The sequence below is a fragment of the Watersipora subatra genome, chromosome 3, assembly GCF_963576615.1.
Source record: "Watersipora subatra chromosome 3, tzWatSuba1.1, whole genome shotgun sequence".
Taxonomy (NCBI): Eukaryota; Metazoa; Bryozoa; class Gymnolaemata; order Cheilostomatida; family Watersiporidae; genus Watersipora; species Watersipora subatra.
The window spans coordinates 57,295,260-57,321,197 of record NC_088710.1 but is presented as its reverse complement, the minus strand read 5'-3'; the positions used below and the strand labels follow the sequence as shown (position 1 = coordinate 57,321,197).

General features: G+C 35.9%; 1 protein-coding gene across 1 annotated transcript; it reads right to left on the bottom strand.

Annotated features, from left to right (window-relative positions):
* Window positions 1–102: 102 nt before the first annotated feature.
* LOC137389716 (WD repeat-containing protein 37-like) lies at window positions 103–22,779 on the bottom strand. The gene is made up of 12 exons (XM_068075795.1): window positions 22,685–22,779; window positions 14,084–14,175; window positions 13,616–13,784; window positions 12,309–12,379; window positions 10,573–10,677; window positions 10,073–10,264; window positions 8,351–8,547; window positions 7,157–7,373; window positions 6,364–6,502; window positions 5,071–5,205; window positions 3,423–3,534; window positions 103–481 (listed from the first exon to the last, which is right to left on the bottom strand). Exons 3-12 carry the CDS (start codon window positions 13,738–13,740, stop codon window positions 329–331), a joined length of 1,446 nt encoding a protein of 481 aa, XP_067931896.1. The 5' UTR covers window positions 13,741–13,784; window positions 14,084–14,175; window positions 22,685–22,779; the 3' UTR covers window positions 103–328.
* Between the last annotated feature and the right edge of the window lie 3,159 nt (window positions 22,780–25,938).

The window sequence follows — 25,938 nt, the reverse complement described above, 5'->3', positions numbered from 1 at the left end:
TATGAATAATTTATGATCGGTTAAGTAGATACATTTGATGGCCTAAATGATTAAAAATCCAGATTTGAAGTGTGAAGTGAAAGGAGAGAGCTTGGCAAGGAATACATAAACATAAATATTGTAGAACTAATAAATAAGGAACCTTCCATGAGTTGCAATTGCATTGCGATCAATAATCCTCAATTCTCGAAAGACTGCCTAGTTAAAAATACTAGAAATAATAAAACCAAAAAAGCTACGCATTTCAACACATTTGGTTCAGAAAATATCAATTTACAAAGAGCTTGTTGAAAGCCCGCGTTGTAACCGGCGTTTGGAGTTGTCAACCCTAGCTAACAGCTTTCAATTTATCTTTGGAGTCACTAGGCTTGACAGTAACGGACCAGCCAAGCACTCTTTTCTCAAAACCAGCAGTAAATAGATTGCATATCGACCCTGTCTCATCGTTCCATGCAGCGGATGAAACCATTCTTGTGTGCCCCTGTAAAAGCAAACCTGTATGAGCGACGAAACTAGATGGAAGAGAGAAAAATGTGTTCATCGATACAAATGCGATAACAACTGTTAAAATTTTCAATGAATCAAGAGTCATGACCAAAACTAAAATCTGAAGTAAGCCAACATTGACTTGATATGTTCAAGTGCTAAAACTAACTTGTATATGTTATCATGTAAGTGATATAACTGCACTTACGTGACTGGTATAACTCACCTCATAGCAGTTCATGTAAATGAACATAAAGAAAACTGAGCGCTTAATGTTTTTAGATCTACTAAAGATAAGAGTTTTCACCAAATAAAGTAGACACCCCTATAACATACACCACCTATAACATAAATTACACACATCGTAAATAATTTATGTACAGTTTTTGCTTCGTAATAGTTAAAAGATTCCCTAGAATGTAAAGTTTGAAGTTGGCCCATGTTTTCAAATTCTATTTTAATAGCTCACATCTTGTGGCCAGTCTTAAAAATATCGCTTTTCCTCTTGTTGTACTAAGACAGAAAACAAAGTACAGTAGATGCTCCTACAACGTAAATAATCTGTTCCAGGAAAGTTGACGTTATAGCGATTTTACGTTATAAGAACAGTAAAATACATGTAAATTGCCTAATCTATTCCAAGATCTCAAACTCATCCCTTTGGTCACACAAAAAGGAAAAATTTGCCTCAACTTTTTGATTTTATTCTGTACTATAACTGCAGTATTATTGGTTTGCATCGATAATTTTTCTCCTTTTCCTTTTTGAATCTCACTGGTTTTATAGACCATGATTACGGTAACTTTACAAAAAGTTGATGGGAAGCGCACATCTTTAACGCTCATTTACAATGCCTTGCATATTTTTTGTAAACAGCAAAGTATATTCTGTTAAGTAAAACTAACAACAAATATTTTAGGTTTACAATAAAGCAAATCAAAGAAGTATTTTCAATATAAAAAAGCGGTACTACCTGCTCGTCATCTATCCGTACCTAAGGGGTCACCTGCCCCGATTGATCGCCTTTGTATTTCTGAACAATCGCGCAGTTAAATTATTCTCTGTTTTGTCGACACGTCTGATGATCTATCACGACAAACTAGAATGCCACAAAAATTGTATATATAGGTAATAGATATAACACTATATGCATGCCATTTTTTTTTTGCAAGTGTGGCGAGATAGATTACCATCCAAATCGAATTCGAGAACTCACCTGACTTGACACTTTATGTTATATAGAATTTTTCACCTATTACACAGTACAAACCTCACATACATGCTATATGTTATCTGGAATTAATGTTATAGGAGCGTCTACTGTATACCAGATGAGTACATTCTTCAGACAAATGAGATACCTTTTTCAGACAATTGCTGACACATGATTCTGTTGAGCACGTGCTGTAACTTACATGAGTAGTTATCACCAAAGCAAACAGAACGCAAATAATTATCAAACAAAAATGAGTTAGGCTGACACAAATGATAACGTGACATCTAATCCAGTCACCGGCTATTTGTATATACAGAAAAGAAGGTAATTGAAAAAATCTTTGTTCCGCATGGACAGCTCAAGCAACATTATTAACCCTTTCGCGGGCAGAGCGACGTTTTTGTCGCTTTGTGATACGGCTGCTAATGGGCAGTGCGACAATTTTGTCGTTTCGGTAACGTATTTTATTATTGCAGTTTCTGGTTAGCTAAATGCCGTTTTTTGTTTACTTTTTTACCAATAGCAAGCTACGATATAGTAGTTCCGGTTAGCCTCAAAAATTAACTTCAAGGTTAAAAAAAACGATTGTTTTTAGCAGTGATGAATAAATAAACTTCCGAAAAAATTTAGAAAATTGTTCTAAATAATTTATCAACTTTTATTTTTCTTGCTTCGGTTTTAGCTTTTATTTACCAAATTTTTTGAGAGTTTGACTTTAGTTTACCGTCATGGCGACTTATAAAAAACCTCCCGAGATTATTCTAATAAAGCAAGTACTAGTACCGAAATTACTAAGAGATTCAGAGCTGACAGTGACTTTTTAGATTTAGTAGCAAGAGATGACAGTGAATCGGGTTTGAATTGTGATTGGAATGACTTTACATCTGAAAGTGACAGTGATGAAAAGGCTGGTAGCAGTAATGATGAGGATGTGAGTAGGAGTGATGCCAGTGCCTGGAAGAATATAACCAACATAAACAGAGATAAATCTACAATTCAGCAGTTTATAGCAGTGACAGGCCCAGTATTTACTCCAGTAGATGCTCAACCAGTAGAGTATTTTGAAAAGTTTTTTGAGCCTGTCAATCCAGGAAGTACATTTTTGTGGGAGCTCTTTGTTACACGAATAAGTACATGGTGCAAAGACTGTGATGTGGGCCTTTGTAAAGGAGAATGCTTTCGAAAATATCATTCGTAAATAGACAATTATTATGAAAAGCATATATTTTATGTTATACATTTTTATTTGTTTATAATATATATATATGCCTATGGACATATACATGTATACATATGCACCTTTAAACATAGATATATGCACATAACAACACACAGAAAAGTGTATGAACCTTTTAAAAAAATTGAATTTTTGGAAAATTAATTCGCCCATGGGAGTCTGATTTAGTTTTGAAAATTCGCCCGCGAAAGGGTTAACAATCTAGCCAGAAAATCTGTAAAAAAGAAAGAATGTCTTCCAGCCAATAGGTATAAACTGAAAGATTTGCTATACAGAAGAACTCTATATAAAGTTCCTCTGTAAAGAGCAACTCAACAGAAATTGGTTCAGATAAGAAAAAACATTAAGTTCCCATAAGACTCAAGCTTATGAAATTCCAAGATACTTAATATACCATTGGCAAGGTATGGATGTATATTCTAATCAGACAAAACCTGCTGTTACAAAACCTGTGTTGGTTACAAGGACATAATTATCCCTTACCACATGGTTATTTCGGGTGAGTCGACCTAGTCGAACGCCATTCAAGTCGTATAGCCTTACATGACGATTGTCATGGGGCACAGCTATGATTCCATTAGCCGAGACTGACAACCTAAATTAACACAACACTCAATTAGCTGACACCGAATAGGCCTGTCTTACTTCGACCATCAATAATCTAACACAGATTCTACTAGATGCTATTTTACATGCCAGTATTGACACCGACATCTGCTGCCATCATTAAGCAACATTGAGAAAAGTTCACATCAATTATTCCACAACAGTAACCTAATGATATGATGTAAGATTTTAACGGATAGCGTCATAGCATTGCTAAAAGCTTCCTAACTTGGCTTTGTACTGCTGGTGATGTTAACAGAACCATACCAGCTGCCGGAGTTAAACAACATCCATGAATAATTGAACACCTGGACATTAGACAATGCCACGGTGTATCCGCTTTCATATGAATAACATAAATGACAATCTTTGGCATTACAAATATAGCAAAAGCTTAAAAAAAGAATAAATTAACGATGAAATGTTTTAAAAAAACAGTCTAAACCGAAATCTCGGATAACTCTGCTTTTTCTCCATTTGGTTTGGTTAGAGTTTGGTTGCCGTTGTGAACTGCTGGCAATGAACCAAATGGACTCACTATTGTTAAAAACAGAGCTTACTAATTATTAAGTGCAAAAAATCTGCCGTGCTATGAAATTGAGAGAGTTATGAGAAAATATAAAATACATATTGACTGATCCTCATGCAGACCTGTATGACTCCTGTATGATTTTCGCCCGTCTGCCACTGTTGACTAAACTGTTGACTAAAAGTCCTTCGAAGTAGCTAAATTACCAAGATTGATAATTTACTATACAAACTTTTGATTCCTCTGAATAACCCTCGAGACCAATTTTGATACAGCAATCTGCAGTGTAGTTTTGGAAGTATTATTTTTTGGCCAAAATAGGAAAGATGGTTAGTGATGCAATGGTTGGGCTTCAATAACAGTGGATTTTTTTTGTTTTTATAAGCAAAAGTCAGAAAAACTAAACCAAAACATGCCTAGAGACTTATCTAGGCAGCAATACGTTTTTTTCAGGCGAATTGATGGCATCATTCTCTCTACAAGCATTTATTGAATGAACTCTCACTTCAGTCATGAACATAGTGGATAGCCAGTAACTAGTAACCAGGCATGGTAAATAATGATACAAAATATTTTTATTTAGGTTCAATCGTTCCAAGCGTTTTACATATCAAACCAAGTATCTTTAGAACAATGTTTATAACGACTATATTGTGTGTAACAAACACTAAAAACTTGCTATCGAGCTACATAGCCCCTTAGTAGAGTGAATTTTACCATCTAAACTGCTTTAAATCTATAGTCTATCATGCTGTGTGATAACAAGCACGCGGTTAGGCAATACCACAGCCCTGTTGCGAGTAAAGCTAGGCTCATACCAGAGGTCCGCTAATGTTCTCAGAAGAGCAAGAAAGTGCTAAAAATAGATCTACTCAATTACCTTGTAAAACAATTCAAAGAACAATATTATTGGCCTTAATCATCATAAACCCACTTGGAAAAACCCAAAGTACAGCACATTGTGTCTGACCTCACATGATTTCTGTTAGTACGAACCTGTTGACCGGCGAATCAGAACGTATGGTTGTGTATGGAGTAGCCATATTTCTCATGTCCCAGCACTTCACAGTTCTGTCATCGCTGCCAGAAACTATCTTGTTGCTGCTAGCAAACACAGCTGACGAAACAGACCTGTCAAATATGATAAGCAATGCTACAAGTGACACAGCAAAGCATGATAGACTACAATATGTAAATGTAGCCGAGACCTAAATACTTTAAACTAAGATATTCCCAGCCAACTAGCTAAATGCAAATGCTGATGAAATGCAAATGTAAATGCATTGCTTGCATCCATGAAGGATACATACATGCATTCCCTTAATGCTGCCCATGAAATATCTACATTCATAGTGAAACTTGAGAAGAGCAAATGCACAAATGATTTGGCTGTCAGGGACTTGCTTTGGAATCATGAAACCACGTGGGATTGTTGACATTGTTGCCTATTGAGATGCGTTCAATGAGGTGCGAAATGAAAATGTTACAAACTACACAGTAAAACAGTGAAATCAATTTCCCTTGCTCTGCCTTAATGCAGGCTACATTCAAATGTTGCCTGCTAAGCATTTTTCTGCTGCTTATGTAATACTTCGTAAAACAAAAAACTGACAGGTTTCATACTATTTATACTGCCATTTTTATAATAATTAAATTCATTTCATAAAGAAATTTCAAGTGACATAAAACTCTTAAGGAGTTACAACTATTGCAATAGCAATATCAAATTACTTGTAGTGATGTTAACCGACATGAGATAGACTTAGACCTTAGTCTTAGACCAACAATAGGTGTGATAACAGTCTACCCGCAGAAGTACAACTATTTTTGTAGTAGGATTCACTGTTGTGATGAAGATTAAGCTACCTTAAACAGATGTTGAACACAAGATAATGCTGAGGAAAAAGAGCCTACAAATTATTAAGTGTAAAAAATTCATTGTTCACATGAAACAGAGAGTGCTCGCAGCATAAAATCGTTTAGCTGATGGAACAGACAGTCGACATCACAACTGCCAGTCAATTACCTGAACTTGTTATTGACTTGCAATAGTTCTCATGTGCAAGCATGATGAAAAAGTATAAATTGTTTCATGAGGAAATTACTCCAGACCAACATAAAGTTATATTTTCCATAGAGTGTATCACAGAAAACATAGACTCGCTGCTGTCATGCCACCTTAAGCCATCAGACACATCTAGCAACTATACAGTCTTTTCATTTCCTGCTCGTGTACATGCTGATAAATTCATGATGATGAAACAAGAAATGATGATGAGGATGACTCACGCTGAATGGCCGACAAATGCGTTAACTTTGACCGACTGGTCTCGGAGGTCCCACAACCGCACTGATGAATCTTTAGAAGAGGTTAAAGCTAGTGGCAACGTGGAGTGACAGGTAACATTGGTGAGAGCATTCTCGTGACCTGCAAAACAAAGACATGCTTATTATCAAATGAAACAAGACTAACTAATACAAACTCTTGACGCCTAGAGAGAACTGCTGTAATATGACAATGTGACAGAACGAGCCAGCTGTATACTAAATAGACAGGAGTAACTACTACTATTGCTACATGGACCCCTAAGAGGATCCATAAACACCAGGTCCAAGGCGATTACCACAACTAGTGAAATCTTCAATGGGACACCAGGTAAAACAGGTAAATTTGCAAATTTTTTACAACAGGTAAAAAATTGTTTTAGCTATTTGTGTAAATTTCATTACGGAGAGTTAATGTTATTTTCCAAATTTATCTTGGTAAAAATATTACAATAGCAGCGATTAAGTTAGATGTTTGGGATTGTTAATAACTTTAAAAGATGCTTTTGCATTTGTAGCTGACTGAAATAGCTAATTGAGTAAAGAAAATCTTCCAGTGTGCATTGGTTGCCCCCAATTCACCTATTCGATGAAAAAATTCACATAACATATTTTCTATTTTTCTAATTTACTGGAAAACATGCACGGCAAGTATAACCAGAATGATTATTTTTTTAAAATATGAACCACATAAACTGCGCTTATTAACTCGACAGCCACTGTGAAAACTAGCAATAGAGCAAACAATAGAGGTAACCTGTGAGAGTTTCTATTGGGGTTCCAGTTTCAACATTGAATACAACGGCGGACGAATCCCAGGAGCCTGTTACTATTTGCTCTCCTCCAGCTAACCAATCAGCAGCCACGACGACATTTGAGTGCTCAACAAATGCTTGAATGGGGGCATGTATGAAGTGGGCGTTGCTGACTTCCTCTCGATCATCTTGATCTGTATCCTCATCAGAAGACAACTTCTGTTACAAGCATGAAGAAAATCAACTTTGTGAATACTATTTTCTATTGTTTCCGAGTTGTAAGCAGATTGGGCCAAAATGATACGCCCTGTAGATGTCATGGAGTTGTTTCAGCTACTCAATACCATACGATCTCTGATATAGATTAGAAAAGGTATCGATCATTTAAGTTTGAGTGAAATTAACACAAACTACCGTATATGCTAAAGAGTAATTTGGTTTAAAAACAGTGACTAAAATCTAACTAATTGGCTGCATCCACAATTCTTGGACAAGCTAATTAGGAACATCAATAACTTTATGACAGGTTATTGAGGATCCTAATTATTTACTTGATTAAGATAAAATGACAAACTTTTGTGATAGCTAAAATTCACGGACAAACACTGTCAGATAACTTACATTCCGCTTAGAGCGAAATGCGACCTGGTAGCTACAGGATTACAATTAGACACACTCCTCAGTACGCTACATGAGTGCAATATCACACCATCTCTTAGTGGCTACAGATATAGTTGGTAGCAACCTTGACATACCACTGGTCAAAGAATAAAAAAGCTGATGAGGCATATACTATTATTACACAGACGTAATAAAACAGAAACCAGAAGCGGATTGGAAAGGGCAGGCTCAAAATAGACAAAGTGAAATATTCTATCTACATGTATATTGAGCGAAAGCCAAAAACTTTCAAACGCTGCGAAAATTAACATAATTTGTAGGAGTTCAGGTAAACATATTGCGATTTTATGACGCTGGAAGTAATTGGAAACAGATTCAACATGAGAAGAAGATCAACAACGAGCTACATCCATGGCAATCGGAATGTCAATAGACCATCAGCGAACACGCCGCTCGTATTACCCACACTTTCACGAGGCTTATTCCCTTATAATTGTATTAATTAATGGAGTTGGTTATTTATTGACGTGTGTGTAATTAGGCCTATGAGAGCTTCTCAGGAGCAGTACAAATACCTTGGGCTTGCCATTCTCTGTGATTAGCAGTGAGTTGGGAATAGAGGCCCGCCAGATGTGCGCTGTCTGGTCACCAGAAGCGGTAAGAACAAGGTCACTCGTCGGGTGGAAGCGTATTGAGTTAACTGAGCCGTGATGGCCGTAGTATTGCAGTATAACAGCACCAGATTCTATGCACCATATTTTAGCAGTGTAATCTGGAAAGAGCCATCCATTATATTACTATTTAAACAATCAAAGTACCTTTTGGTAGACAAAAATATCTGTGAAGTGTTCTGTCAGTTTGGGGGAACTGTCAGTGTCAGTTTGGGGGAACTGTCAGTGTCAGACTGTCAGTGTTAGTTTGGGGGAACTGTCAGTGTCAGACTGTCAGTGTCAGTTTGGGGGAACTGTCAGTGTCAGACTGTCAGTGTCAGTTTGGAGGATCTGGCTGCTGAGAACAATGCTTTATACAGCTATAAGGCAAGTTTTTGTCAATCAGGTTGAAAAACAGTAAATATGTCATATTGATTGATTCTGGCCAATTGGAGAGCACTCTTTCCAATGAACCTATCAGCATTAAGCTCTAGTCATGTCTTGATTGGTTCAATGCTTCTCAAAACATCTTTCAGTAGTTAGACATGTCATGTGATCAGCTGATAGACTAAGTTCGTTGACCTCTGATCATTATCCTGAACTAGTAAACTTAGAACGCTAGCTAGAGAGGAATGAACATGGTTTTCAGAATTTACACCTTTGATTTTCTCTGTTTGTAAATTTTGGTTTATATCAGTCAATCCTTTACGAGACAACATTGTAACAATTTTAACTTGGCAGCTTGTTTTTTCTGTTTGCGCTGTAAAGCTGTGACATCTTCCACTTAAAATAGTCATAACTTCACTTTGGATTATGATATTTGTAGAATTTAAATTGCCTTATGTTTGGTACACACAGAAGAAAGTGACAATGTAAAAACTTAGAACGTGACTAACTAGTCTGATCTCCTTAAATGACAAAACACTTCATGTATGCTGGAATGATGCTACACAACAACAACAAATAGTGTTTGCTCTAGATACTATTATTAATAGACACAGTAACTATAGACACGCTTTCTTTTGAATGACTTTGAGGCTTCTTACACTTGCTAATTCCTTTCACTTATACAAAAGCAATCGCGCCACACATCAGCATAAAGAGTGACAAGCATGCGGATTTTTACTTCAATTCAATCTTCAGACCAACAAAAGACCAGTTGGTTTTTTTTAGGCACTGAAGGCGTTTATACAGCAACGACAACCCAAAGCTTAGTGAATTCCTCTAAATCATGACAAAGCTAAACAGACAAATTATTTGTGAAAAAACTAAAACTCTTGTTAGATTTCTACTTGGTCAACAACATTACCAACCAAACATAGAAAAGCAGAGTGTGACAAGCGATAACTAAATGTAATGTGGCAAAAAATATTGCTGTTAAAATCTTGACAAACCAAACAATATCATATCTTAACATGTGCCCAAATAACCAACCATCATCGAGCTTGAAAGAACTGCACAAGGTCAACTAATAGGCAAGTAGCATACCAATAAGGCACCTAATTATTTCAAAGCTTGTGTTAGGAACCTGTATTCGCAGCAGGATTATTTTATTGCGCACCTCAAATGTCACACCTGGCTTTTCACATGGGCAGTTAACTCATATAACTAGATATTTCAATACAATTAGTTCAGAGAGCAACTCACCGGCGGAGGCGGTTCCGAGTACTCGAGGTTCTCGGTGAGACACGCCCACTTCCCATACGCCATCAGTGTGACTGGAGTAAACTTTGACCATCTGCCTGCAGCCAGACTGCCCTGCACTTTTAAATGTGTTTGCAAACTTTGTGGTAGATGTCTTATAAGTACTCTTTATCTTTTGAGAAATCTGACTCCCAGCTGAAACAAAAAGATAAGATACTAGGATGCCATAAACATACCCCTCTGGTAGTTGTGAACTCGATCTATTTTAAAATTGCTTCAAAAGCATCAAGCGAACTTAACTCGGAGCATGAACTTGAGAATATCTGAATTTTTTGAAGCTTTACCCGTTTCTATCTAGAAATAAAGAGCCTTGACAAATACCTTAGCTTTGTCTAAGAAACATTAGAACTGACCAATTAACTCCAACAGTAACTCCCACAGCATCACACGCTGAATAGTAGACAAAGCACAGCCCCCCCATCATACAAGGGCATTAAACTCACACTTTTTGGCATTCTTGTGCGCTGAGGGATCAATTTGTTCAGGACTGTCTGTTTTGTCAATATTATTCACTTGTTCTTTACTCAGCAGCGAAACTTGTTCATGCACTGAAACGAAGTAAACAATACTAATGAAGTTAGCTTCCCTAAAACTATAACAATAAAGCAAACGGCTTCAAAATAAAGCATAATTTAATAACTTCCACAGTTACCTTTATAATGACCAAACTGTAATCATGTCATTGAATTGATTTAACAAGAAGTCATAAGCGCATAATTTCTATTACGGATGCAGCCTATCATGATCACAAAGACTGTATTTTTCAAGCAGCGATTGCCATCTATGATACTGAACTTTTGCTCATTGCTTTGCATCTCCCTCTAACAAGCCTTCTATTCACGCTGGTAACCGACCATCAAAGGTTGCCGAAGAGAAATTTTAGAAACCAGCGACAGCACTCGAGTGTGAATTTAAAAACCCAATGATTTACCTGGCTGCTCAACAAGATATGCAGCAGTGTTCGCCGCTAATCAATAAAATTCAACTTAAACTTCATTGCGAGCTCATCTGACGGTTATTTCTCACATTCATCGCCGCCGGCTGGGGTATGTTGTTTAAGGCAGCATAGAAAATGATTAACATATCCGTAGGACAAATTAAAAAGTATGATACAAGAAGGAGAACTGGTAATAATGCGTCACATGGGTGTTCCGTTTGAACAAGGAGACGCTTGCCAACGATTTTAATTACAGTTAAAGCCTGAGGCTGCCAAAAAAGTGGATAATGGTTAAAACGCTAGAATCCCTGCAGCTCTTTTCTAGTTGTCTTCAAAATACTTTCCACAACTTTCTACTGCGGCCAATTGATAGGCAAAGCTTTCTAGATAAGATCAAGCTGGTAGTACTTATCCTTTTCACAAACTAGTATGAATGTAATAATTGTACATACAAACAATACACAGAAAGTCGTATTAATCACAAGTTATCAGTAATAGTGCAGACCGCTACAGAGTGTGTATCCCTTATGGAAATAGAGTGATGCTGTAAGCTTTGGTTTACAAAAGACAGTGTTGAACTAAGGTAGTATGAGCTACCTCGAAGATATATTTTCGAAAAAATATTGATTTGTGTCCCAAAACAACTTTGTCATCTGTCTTCTAAAACAGTAACTTGAACAGCCAGAACATGCCAGTACAAACTGTTTTCGTAAGTTGTCTGAGAGAATATTCAGACCCACAATGCTTTTCGGCAACCAGCTATTTCATAATAAACAGCCACACAAACTCGGCGTTACCTGTTATCACAGTGTTACCCATAAACTCAGCGTTACCAGTTATCAGTGTTACCCAAGTTAACGGGTAACACTGTGATAACGGGTATCGCTGAGTTAACTCAGCGTTACCCGAGAGAGTTTACGATAAATCTGTTTTACAAGAGGCGGCTGGTTTATCACTGCCTACTCATCTGTCTCCCAGCAATCAGTGATTTAGAAATGGAAGACAGACAATATTATGTAATAGGTGTAAACGACTGGATTTAAGTTCTGAGCTTAACCTTGACCAGCCTATCTCTATGAGTATTTACATAAATATTCGTTAAACTTGTGTCCAGAGGTTGCTACTTATGTAAGAAATGCTTACGATGTCTGTAAAATAAATGGCTCTCTCTACAACATATAAAGCAAAAAGCAAATGTACCGACTAAAGCCGTGTGAATCTATAATGACATGTGAAACTTACACTGCAAATTTTCGGCGTAGAGTTTCTCAAACTCAGCCTCTATCTGGCTGAAAAGCACCCGTAGATTCTCCCTGTAAAATCATATGTTAGCTAATTACTTAGAGCAAATGCAGACAGGCATAGATGCGACTAAAGATATTAATCATAGATTCGTCTCAAGATATCGCGTGCTAAGTACGTATCATATAAACGAGGCAATGAATAATTGAACGAATACTTTGTTATACAGGAGAATGAGAAGGTCACTTATACAGCTGGAGAAGGTACGCATCCATTACACCCCACCCATGCTCACTTCAATTGTTTATTTGCTTATAATATCCATGTTTGTATGCTGATGAGAAGGTCAAATTTTCTGTTGATATCTTTGAAACCACAGATTTGGCATGATAAAGGAGTCTCACCAGGAACAAACCCTATGTGTTTGAAAAACAATTACAAGACAAAAAGCTTTTCAATATATAGAGTAATTTCTTAGTCAATTCAGCAGACAAGGAGTTGCGCAGCACAACAACAAACATGAATTATTATTAGTACGCTGGCAGTTTTGCCATGAAAAATGGTCAGGTTTGCCTAGAAAGCACAGAGAGTAAGAATGTACATAATTATTCTAAAACTCTTGAAGACTGTCAATTGGTGCAGTAGTTAGACTGTCCATCTACAAAGCTGAACATCATTCAGTCATCATCGATTCAATCTTTTTCCGACCTTCAACCGAGACTTTGGACAGATGGATACAGCGCTTATTATAGAGAAAAATTGCCATGTATCCAGCTTCAACAAGGCTAGCCAAAACACTCTCATTGTTGATGTACTATTCTCTGACAGTTCTTTATACATGTATTTTGTAAAATTTTAATTTTGATAACCAAATACGAGCCAAGAAAAACCTTGGCTTTACTTTCAATATTTGCAGTTTAAACTTTTTATTTAATCAGCGCAAAAAAATTCAAATTTCTTTTCTATTTTGACTATTGTTGCAAGTCATTTTAGATTGCTGGAGCCTTATTTGAAAGATCACAAAGTTTACTGGTATCTCGCTTAAAATTCTTCTTAATCAAATGCAATTTTTAATTACCCAAAAATATAATCGCATAGATAGTTTTAAAAATTTTTACTCGATAGCACTGAACACATAACCATGCCAACCAGACGAGATCCAATTTTTATTTTCCTATAAACCCAAACGCCAATGATGATACATTATGTACTCTTATATATGAGTAACCACGTGCTCATCTAAATGTTAATCTACTCCTTAATATTCCGCATGAGTCAATGCCTCCATAATGATCAAAAACACTCACCTGTAAGGCTCGGGGATACCGGAATGCGGGCATCGGAGCAGTTCTGGTTCAGTTTGACTCCGCCTTCTTCTCCACACCCTGTGTTTAAGTTTGGCAGCGTTGGCTACGCCATTGTCTCCAGGCATAGCAAATATTTCTTTTCACACAGCCATATAGAAGAGAAAAAAGTCTGAAACCAAATAAGGTGAATTAAAATTAATTTCCAAAACAAAAGAAGTAATGACTCTGCTAAAATTGTTTGAAGGTTATGAATTTTGTTTACCGTGATTACATGCCAAAATTCTTTTGCTTAGAATTGTGCTGTAACCCAGTCAGCCTAAATGTTGTAATCAACAGCAGACATGAGGTCAACATACAAACATGGCTCAACTTTTAACCTGCCAAATGACGAAATTATGAAATAAGACAACAGAAAAACCTACAGAATGTGTTATGAAGTGAAGATGTAGCAGTGACAAGTGTACTCACAGAGTGTACGATTGGAGGTGATAAAGAGTAGCATCGATCCTAGAGGTCATGTAAGATAAAATTCAGTCCTCGGGATAGATTTCTAGCAATGCCTGACGTAATAACATCAACACATAAGATTAGCGTCGCTTATCACAAATGCAAGCAGCAGAAATAAGTGGCCCACACAACCCAGTCCATTTTACTAGCCTATCAAGAGATTTAGCAAACCAGCATATCATCATAATCAATTATGGCAGCATTGTAGTCCTTTACACTCTCGGTCAGACTACCGTAATTCCCCTGCAATTGCCTAGCTACAGTAATTGTCCTAAGCCCGATATTAGCTGCTCTAGGCCAACTGTGGCAAGGATGACTAGAATAGTTACCCTTTGAAGACTGGCTTTGTAAAAACAGAACTGAAGCTTTTGGTTTTGGAAACTTCGGTAAGGAGAAGCAGTCAAAATATTGAAAGCCCAAGAGCTTGTAAACGAACAGCTTCAGCGATGTTCACATACGTTTGACCATGTGTAACCGAAGATAGCTTTTGATTGGCCAGGTGTAACCGAAGCTCACATTTGATTGGCCAGCAGTAACTAAGCTTGCATTTGATTGGATAACTTGAAATTATTATTTACTTCATTTCCTCATAAAAGGATTCTGAATCATGATTTATAATGCAATAAATGGATTTGCGTGGTCAGTAAACAAAAAGCACCTGTAACAACTTAAGTGTTTGGAGTTCAGTTCCGATCTGAGTGGTCGATCATAGTTAACATTTGAAATTCAACTCAGTGGATTTTTTTATCACAAACCGAATTTTACTAGATCTGGCTACATTCTTCCTCTACACATCAATAGCTTTTCAAATTACTGTGTGCTGCAACACAACAACGACGGATCGCAGTTACCCAACAATTAAAAGCTATGTTCTGTAGAAGGTTGACCCAATTGTTTTTCAGACACTAACTAAGGCAACCAACCCTTGACTATCTATGTAAGTTGAACAAGTTACTGTCACAAAATATTTTTAGTTTATACGAATTTTATGATCGACTGCTGGAGACGCATTTTTGCAAAATTTACTGTGGTTGCGTACTAACTGAATATTAAAGATTCGTGACAACGTAACCAACGATCATCAGTATTTCTAAGGTGTTAAAAGTGTTGTTCAAATAATTCTCTGAAAAATTAGCCTATATTTGCGAAGCAACTCATAATCTTTGATCAGGAAATTCCAAGTCAAAAACGAATGTTTTTTTCTGACCATCAAATCAGTTGTAATATGGCTTCCGCAAGCACTTCCCGTGTTAGAAACAACATAGCTTTTATTGATGACATTATAGCCGATTCAGAATTAATTAAATACTCAGACAATGAAAGTGACAGCGCGGACTCTGATGGTGGTGAAAGTAAACTTTGCTTTGTAAGAGTAAGAAATATAGTAGAGGATCGTTATAGCTTCGTAGGGATTGTAGCTTTACATAGCGCTAGCAATACACTTACATGTAGTATGGATACATTAAATTTTTTGCATAGCTCTGTTTGTTAACATGTTTGCAACATAAAATATATAACAAAAATGTTCTAAATAAGGTTTGAAATTTAGGAGTTTGAAAAAAATTATCTACATATCATGCAGCCAAATCGGCAATTTTTAATAAAATGGCTGGTAGTAGGTCGAAAGCCAAATTTGTACATGGATGGTAGTGAAAGGGTTAATGTCAGTGGCTCTAAACAATATACCAACAGGAAGTGTGCTGTAAGCAACAATAGCAAAATACCTACTCTAAGACAAGCTTTTCACTAGTTCTCTGTGACCTAAGTGAAATTTTCACACGCCCTTGGCTAAAAACCATTAAAACTCTGAAGGAAACCCTACATCCTAGCCATACATGCAAACTCACCAGTTATCTAAATCCTAACTGCAGTTAAGCTCATGCTAGAAGCTAGCTCAACAAGTTACAACACTATCTAAAAATGACAACCATATATTTATCACCAACATTCTTTAATTAATGATGACGGGGTGTTATTTCCAGGTAATTCTAAACACGCAGTTACTTCCTTACATGAAAATTTTCTGCCTGCCACATTTGAGATGCTGGATATGATATCCCAGTAAAAAAGAAATGATTAAAATATACTTGACTAGCAGCATTATTGCCCAGGCCTGAGTTGAAGCAACATCTTTGCTTATAACTTAATGAGACGTCAAAATGGATACTTTCTCATTGCACAGCCCCAATTAAAGCACCCAGAGACTACAGCTATAGAAAATTGAAAATACGCATTGTTTATGGTGATGCGCGTTCATGCGTATACTACCAATAAACAGCAGCTTTGGCTTTACAAGATAAACATACTGGCAGCAATAACGCCAACCCAGGGTAACCCTGACTGACATCCTATGTATAACATAGGATGTCAGTCAACATTATAGCGGAACGGCTCAGCTCAACCACATTCAGGCAACTTAGCCTAGAATACTTTGTGTCTGATATAAAAATGGAGTCCCACAAAAGATTTAATAGTCTAGCAGTTATCTGATCAAGTTAAAAAATATGACAATAGCATAAACTAATCACAGTAAAATGTAATCAAAAGTATTTACAAAGCCTTTTTGCTTTTACTTAGACAAATCTCGAAGTATTTACAAGCATGAGGTCATAGATTTAACATGTACACTCAGCTAGAATGCTGGACTCACCAAGCTTTATAGCATCATTTAAAAGAACTAACTAAATGTCAATATATATGACAAAGGCAGAATTCACAGATTTCTTAGCGGCGGTCTATGGAGAAATTACGGTTCTTAACAGGTTATAGAGAAAAGAAAAAGCCCTAAAGCAAACATTGATCGGCACTTAAAGAATAAGGAATCAATAAAGCCCCGGGTGTCTGAAGTCAAAGAGAGATGCAGCTACTCAGAAATTAAATCATTTACTTCAGCAATCTTCACGCACCTACTTCGACGAGACTGATATTCCTCAGGACAAAACTGGACAGCATTTACTAAGAAATCCCACCAGCTTTGAATAGAGAGTGTAAATAATGACCAGCGAACACCGCAAGTGCTATAATTAGCAGAGATTGCTTATCAAGCTAGGCAACAAGAGAACGGTTTAGCATCCCACTGCTAACACTCCATCATTACTCTTCAACTACTCACTTTAATCCAACCAGTGAATCATTGTTTAGACTTGTAACCTTTAACCTTTCACCAAACCTGCTCCGAATAAGGTTCACAAAATGCAATGCTTCAAAATAATACGATAACACGTGATTTTTGACCCATTCATCACGTAATACAACAATGGCACGGATATGGCCATTACAGATACAGTGTCCAGGCACTAGCAATTAATAATGACAACATGTCTAAGTGACAAAACAGAGTTTCCAACATGCTCTTCATTTATAGTCGTCCCACGCTGTAGAAAGAGTGAATGTAGTCGAGGACCACGACACTGTTTATCAATAAAATTGATGGTATCCATAATGCCAGGGAATATACGGTATGAGAAAGCATATATATGTGAGACATAGATATATATATAGAGTAGTTGAAGGAAATAGTTAAAAAACAATAGCTACTAAACTAAACCTAAAATAAAAAAACTAAACCTAAAATAGAAAAACAAGACTATAACTGTCATTGAAGGCTAACGTTGCTCACAAGCTGAGTAGGTAACGGTGAATACAAGAGGAATGTGTACAATGTACCTAAATTTGCAGCGAATTGTGAGTACTTCAGATCAGACAATTCCATGAATAGGTGCACGATTTGGTTCCACCCATTTATCAATGAAACCGCAGCATTCATAATTTCTTGTAATATCCACCCACAGCTAATTTTATATCTATCAGCAATGTCCTTGTGCAGAGCTACAAACCACTCTACCAGAGTAACAGTATAGATATTCACGAATAGACAGAGTAAACACATGATTCATTAGTAACTAGTGATACAAATGACTCATACAATAACTAATGGCAGCTGCAGTCAAGACAATACAATGTAAGTGAGTGTGAAAACACTGCGTATTCTGTTGCAAGCTCTAACTCAGTGGTGAAGGCCTGAAAGTCTACTAAGCTACAAAACAGATAAAGATGCTGTCAAAGTCTACTGATATCAGACCATATCAGATGGTCTGTTAGTTACGTTAATAAGACGACATATTTAGTTCAACAGCTTCCATAACACGCAGAGGGTAGATGTAGTAAAGAGAGCAACAAACTGCTTGTAGGTCTGCAACTGCATTTAAGGTTGACATATAATCAAGTGAAGATTACTAACTGGGAGATTACTAACTGTGCTGTCGAAACAGCAACAACATACTGGCAGGCCAACTAACATGAGATTACAAGATAAAACTAAGTGCGTAAAGCATGCCTCCAGGTCAACCAAATTTCTTCAGTAGAAACCTGTGGTAACATGGTCACTAAGTCACAATGAACTACAGTAGATGCTCCAACAACGTAAATAATCCATTCCAGGAACATTTATGTTATAGGGATTTTATGGTATACGAACAGTAAAATACATGTAAATTACCTAATTACTTTGCAAGATCTTTCCAAACTCACCCCTTTGGCAATACAAAAAGAAAAAAACTCTACTTAACTCTTTAATTTGTGGGCTGTACCGTAACCGCAGTATTATTGATTTGCATTGACTACTTTTCTACTTTTTCTGATCAATTTTACTGGTTTTATAAACCAAGACTGAGGTAATTTTACAACAAGTTGATGGGGAGCGCACATCTTCGACGTTCATTTACAAAGATTTACTATTTTTTCTAAACAGCAAAACCTATTCTGCACAGTAAAAGTGATAACAATTATTTTATACATGTATCTACAATAAAGCAAAACAAAAAATATTTTTATTATAAAAAGCGTGATACTATCTGTTCGTCATCTATCTGTAACCAGAGGTCAAAATTAGGATAAAAGATAGCTTTCGACGATATTCCAACTTGTGATATTCAGATCGGTAGACCGATGCTGTAACATCTGCACCAATCGCCTGCAAGTATTTATGAATGAACATATGCGCAGCTATCCTAGTCTCTGCTTTGTCGGCGCATCTGACGATCCATCATGACAAACTAGAATGTCACGGAAGTAGATGTAGATATAACAGATATAACGCTATACACACATCATTTTTTCTCTGCCATGTGCGGCTTTATAGGTTACCATTCAAATCAATTTTTAAAACTCTCCCGACTTGACACTTTACGTTGTATTAAATTTTTTTACGTAGTACGAACCAAAAACTTAAATTCAAATCTTTACGTTTATTGGAATGTACATTATAGGAGTGCCTACTGTACTATAGTCTTCAACTTCTGGAACAAAAATGCGCTGATGTGTCAAGTAATGTGACATCATGCTATGCTGTGTCAAAGGCCACTGCAACCAGTAATACATGCCAACATTAGCAACAACCTTCACATTCAGATAGCCTTCAGAAAAGCAAACGACTGCAAAATCTCAATATCAGTGTTGCACGATCATTCTCCAGAAGCCTCTCAAATTCAATGCGGAATTCAACAATACGCTATTAAAATATAAATTCTGCTTTGATTGCACACTAGTATTCTTAGTTATCCAGATGCCATCACAAAAGTTGTGGTACCAAAGCTAGAGTTTGTACAGTTTATGTCACACTAGAAAGAGTCATTCAAACTTCCTAGATTTTTGTCATAGCTGAAGTGCTATAACAGCAAAGAATCTTATAGAACTTATATAATGCGGCAGCCAAGAATATTTTCCATTACTCAGCTTTCTAGGTTAACAACCATTCATTTGTTCATTTTATTCGTCTATTTAAATAAGTGGACGAATGAAATGAAAACAACCATCAATTAGAAGTTTTAATATATAAGGTCCCACGCTAAAGATGTTTTTATTTCTATTAAAACATGTAAGTAAAGCTTGAAACAATGAACAGTATGCAAATAAAGTGATAATAAAAAATGCACAACATATCTTTTCACAATCTTGTGAAAAGATCTAACATATCCTATAGTTTTTACAAAATATTTTAACATTGGTCAGTTTTTATCACTAGTGACAAGCAAAGCATGTGAATTCTTAACTATGAATTAACCCAATAAATAAAATCCAATGTTCTTGAAAGGAATAAGATTATCGAGAGGAACATAAATTAAATATTTCATGTCTTTAAACGCAACCCTTGATCAGTGATGTTCCATCAATAGATCTGAAATATGTTCTTGTAAAGCGATATCACTAATAATTCAGAGTAATAAGGTCATCATGCACAGAAACTAGGTAATGTTCAAAAGAATGAACGCAACCTTTTATCGAAATCAATCTTATAACATTGTGAATAAAAAAACCGAAAGAGGTTTTACATTCTGCAATTTCATACATCACTATCTCATTAATTAAAAAATTGTCGTACAGAACTGGAGATATTACTATGTTTAATAACGTTGAATTGAGAGGTCACCTGAAAAAGCATATCGACCATCTGATTGACCTTCAAATCTATGCCTTACTAATAATTGAATAAGACAAAAAAAAACATTGAGAAACAACACTAAATTATTACAAATAACAAGTACGATAAGGTAATACTAAATAATACATAAGTATAAAAAACAGATGCCACTGAACTGAAAGCCGATTTATACAGCAAACTGAAGTGTGATTCTACGATAGTCCCCATAAGGGACTAGATTGATCCACCATCTGTTAACATATCTAGAGATAAAAGACAAGAGCGTGTACAGTGAAGATTACTGAGTTATCAAATCAAGAATTCATTTTCAAAATCACTGCAAATAACTCATGAACATGGTTTACTCAATGTTTTTTATTATTGTTCTATGGCCAGTGTTTATTTTGATTTGTATATTACACGGAGACCCATAGCACCTTATTTTGAAGAATCCTATATTTTGTGACCAACTATGGCGAAGTGTAATAGTTTTTTAAGGAATTAAAATATGCACATACATAAACATACAATGCTTGTTGTCTCTCAGTCCAGCATTATTCGTTATAAGTTATAGTGAAAACGAAACCGGAAACGGGTAGGTGATAAAATTTTAACCGATGACAAAATTGAAGTTTAGTAAAATACAAGTATACTAAAACTTAGCTTTAAGTACGTTTAGTAAGCTAAATTCATTCAAGTTAAATTCTCCCGTTAGAACAGTACGTACTGCGCATTGTAATGTTACATTTTATTGTAGATCATAACCCCTAAAGTTACTGCAGGTAACTATAGTTAGTAAGGTTAACATATTATATTGTTATTAATTTTTAATATGTACATTACATATAAAAAAATTTGATGATTTTAGCAGGCGTTTGCATTAAATAATCACTATGGGTTTCTATACCACTCTATACGACATTTTCGCCTTATGAGGCCAAAGCTGGAACGAATTAAAATTGTATGGTGAGGGCTCACTGTACATAAATACATATATAACTTTAAACTGTTAGCCAGAGGTCCTAAGATTGATAATGATGTTAAAGGAAGAAGAATCATAACAATAATTATAAGCAGATCATAACCACTAAATACACTTAAGTTTCTGTAGGTAACCATAGTTAGTAAGGTTAATATACTATTTTGTTACTAATTTTTAATGCGTAAAGAACGTCTATGAAATTTTTGTAAATTTAAAAAATTTTTCTTTCATCAGGTGCTGTTTGCATTACATAATTACTATGGGTTTCTATACCCCTCTATACAACATTTTCGCCTTAGTATGCCAACACTGGAACAATTCATGTCACATGGCGTGGGTCCACTGTAATAATGTATCTCACCCTCTACTAAATAGATGTGTTTTGAACCATTTTAATTTACATTAAGTACTAACCATATTAATGATCCTCGAAAAACAGCACCGGTTTTTCACTCTTGTTAGCTCAAATCTATTGACTAAGAAACTTTATAATCCAAATATCACTTAGCTATTCCAAACCAACAAGCTGCATTCCTCAGCCGTGTAAGGACAATTCAATGCACGCAAATAAATATCTACGGAATAATACGAGAACGGTTGATCTCTAGTTTTCTTTTTTTAGCCTATCACAAAAAAGTATTTTAGCATCATATGATCAATCTGAGATTAAAATACATTGAAAACAATATCTGTATAGGTATAGCAACATTTCTACTTAATAGCAGAACACAATGGCCTTTGGTAAAATGATATAATGCTAAAATTCATCAAAACTATGCCGGTTTAAATGTCTTGAAATACAGAACATAAAAAGGAGGCCTGAAATAAAGCTCACTCTTTTCACAACAATGCTATAATTTACCAACCTTGATTAAAACACCATTTGTTGCGGTTTTCATGTATTTTAAGAAACCTTTGGTTTATTGATCTATTTTGGTTTCTTTCTCATTTAAATAAATAGTATCACCAACATACACTCTCAGCTGGCTCAACACATTTCACCGTGATAGTTGAGCGAAAAAGAAATTGGTCCTAGCATGCTTGTATGCAGATAATGAAAATTAATAGCTATAATTTTAAAAAATTTGCTTTAACCACAACAACCTTTAAATAAAATACGGTAAGTAATAATGTCGAGAAGCAAAAGGTAAGATTTACCAACCACATCATCCACGCTTAGCGAACGCACTCTGGCAAACGTCCATGTATTTGAAAGGTCATTTTTGAAGGCTAGTTTTATGTCACTATCGAGCCGGGTGTCCGAGCATGGACACGGAGCGCATACAATTTTAATCAATTAGTATAGCGAATCGATTTATGCTTCAAATTAGCGACTACACTCACTTGTCTTTATACATTTTCGCTAATAAATGTCTGTCGCTTTTTACTACAAAATAAAATATAAGATAATAATCCTGTTCAGCCTAGAAATGTATATAGTAGTTGGACTACATATTTGTTTAGAAGTCAATAATTTTTTGAAACGTACATATGACACCAATGGTTACCGATACATTTTTTATGTTATATTTTTGTGTGACTTTTCTGCGCAGCTTGACTTTAATCAACTATTCTTAGAAGTATGTTAGGATTTTTCTTACGTTCACCAAATAGTATTAGGCTTTTTAGTTTACGGATTACAAAAAGTCGAAAAGGCTATAAACGAATTTCTTGATCCGTAATCACAATCGCCCGTCGTTTGACTTTGTAGTGATATTTCCGGAGTGTCTGAAGTTGAACTGACCTGGAATAGGCGTGACTGTTAGCTATTAACAGTTAAGGACGTATTTACTTAGTGGCACAAAAAATACATCTAATGATAAAAAATAATGGTAATTCGGTCTGCGTGCTAATAGACATAGATAGTTCAGTCTATATACAATTGTTACCGTCTATATGTATTTGCAATGCTACTTGCGCACTGTTCCAATTCTTTATGGGCATTTGTACTATATCCTCTTTTGTTTTTTTTTGTCAAAAAAACTGTCAAAAATTCGAAAATGAACTGTCAAATATTGTGTCTGTAACTTCTGGTGTGCCGCAGGGTTCGGTGCTCGGACCATTGTTGTTTTTACTTTTTATTAATGACCTTCCTGACAAGGTAAATTCTCAGTGTAGACTTTTTGCAGATGATGCCCTGGTATATGCCACAAGAGATCAAGCCAATACATTGCAACAAGATATGCATTCACTTGAGGCTTGGGCGAATCTCTGGCAGATGAGTTTTAATCCAAAGAAATGTTACCACCTTTCAGTGGGAAAATCCCATCTCATGTCAAATAAAGAGATTTCTTTTTTCTTATGTGCCCAAAAACTAGAAAGCGTCTTATCTAATCCGTATCTCGGAGTAGAGCTCCAGAGTGACTTAAAATGGAATAAACACATTTGCAAAATTGAATCTAAAGGGAAGCGATTAATTGGGATGCTTAGAAGGGTACTCCGAGATGCGGATGCTCGAACTAGAAAGGCTGCATATACATCCTTGGTAAGACCAGGCCTTGAATATAGGTGCGAGGTTTGGGATCCACATCTTAAAAAAGATATTTTATCATTAGAGCAGACACAAAACCTAGCACTGAGATTCATTTTTAAGAAAAAAGGAATTACAGTCAAACATGGATAACTCGAACTTCAAGGGACCGAGCAAAAGTGTTCGAATTATCAGAGCGTTCAAGTTATCAGAGCACTGTCACAAGTCCATATATTTACTTATTTATTAGTAGATACATGTTTATATACAAACTATAATATAAATCAAAAGCACAAATGGCTTGTTTCAAATTAAATGCTTCTAATGTAAAGTTTAAAACGTTTTTATGAAAAAGTATAGAGATTTTTCTATCACTTGAGATTGGTTTGTTGTTTGAGGTGATGTTATTGCCAGGACGTTTTTCAGATTGACATTGGCAAAACTTGATCGTTGTTGAAATGCTCAAAAGAAAAGACATTTTTTCTTTTGGGGTTTTACCCACGATCAATTTTGCCGTTTTTTCTTGAAGTTTATGCAAAGATTATCTTACTTTACCTGGGATTCGTTAAGAGCAACACTCCAAGGCAGTTCAATTAGAAGTTTTACGAGGTTTTACGTACATTCTATATCACTCACGTTTTTTTAATAAATACTTATTGAATGTACACACGTATTCTGTGTTTAGGTCAAACGATGAATAGTTTTTTGTAGCTCAGACAACGTATACGTTTAATTACAACATTTTTAAGACGTTTTAAACATTCAACATTTCGACGTTGATTCAACACGGAATCAACGTCGGAAAACTATTCATCACGGGCTAGCCGGGTCACGCACTCAAGGATTTTTGCCACGCACATACAAAACAACATGCGATTTTTGTTTTGTATGTGGGTGGCGAAAATCCTTGCGCGCGTGACCCGGCTAGCCCGTGCTATTCATCGTATCGCAGTATAAATCAAATTTCACCAAACTTTTAGAAAAGTCGTTGACAAAAATATTTTGCCGATGGTGGTAATAACGACGCTTATGAATTACGAAAAGATGAAGTTTACCTCTATGGCTTTGAATAAAGTGATTTTCTAAAGCGATAACAACCGTTTCGGTAGCCGTTGGGCAAAAAAACAGTTCGAATTAACAGTGTTGAGTTCGAGTTATCTATAGCAATTTATCATTACGTGGGAACGGACCAAAGGAAATGTTCGAATTAACCATGTGTTCGAGCTATCCGTGGACGAGTTATCCATGTTTGACTGTACTAGTTTCACTAATTTAAGAGAGAATACTTCTTTTGAATCGCTGGAGGAGAGACGATCCAGACTGCGCAAAAATATTTTTGGTAGAATCGTCGGAGGCGATATTGATATAAATGTGGGAGTTAAAGTCAGGGAAAGTGGTTCTGATAAAGAGGAAAGGCCTCCTGCATTGTCTACTCGATTTGGGAAGTATTACTTGCCCCACATTAATACCGATCAGTTAAGATATTCTTTTTGGCCTCGGACGGTGAGGGAAGTTCGTGCCGAGGTTGAATAGCTAGCTTGCTCTTTTAAGCTGAGTTCCGCTATTTTGTTTTTTACCTCCATTGGAGGGTCTTTTGCGGAAAATTTTTATCTGATCTGGTCAAAGGTGCAAGCTGTAATATTCATGTGTATTTATCTAGCTGGTAGTTTTTAGGTTGCTATAAGCCGTTAATAACAAATTAACCAATTTTTACTGTTTTGTTAATTCCACAAAGGAAAATGGCTCACCAAGAATTGTGAGTTCAATTTTTTGTTGTATTTGCCAAGTAACACAATTCAAATGTATAGCTAAACTCACTTACTATTAAACAGTGGTACGTGTGCTTTATTACAACTGAATATCTAATTGTCTTGTCAGAAAATGTTATTAATAGTTTGTTGATCTAGCTAAAGCTAAAATTTCTGAAATTCTCAATAATTTAGTGA

What these genes read in the sequence shown, in the direction of transcription:
- LOC137389716 (XM_068075795.1), bottom strand. Translation starts at nt 13,740, where the DNA reads ATGCCTGGAGACAATGGCGTAGCCAACGCTGCCAAACTTAAACACAGG. An exon ending in GGTATCCCCGAGCCTTACAG is followed by an intron (nt 12,380 to 13,615) that starts GTGAGTGTTTTT and finishes ATGATTTTACAG; the next exon opens with GGAGAATCTACGGGTGCTTT. An exon ending in ACTCGGAACCGCCTCCGCCG is followed by an intron (nt 8,548 to 10,072) that starts GTGAGTTGCTCT and finishes GGCTCTTTCCAG; the next exon opens with ATTACACTGCTAAAATATGG.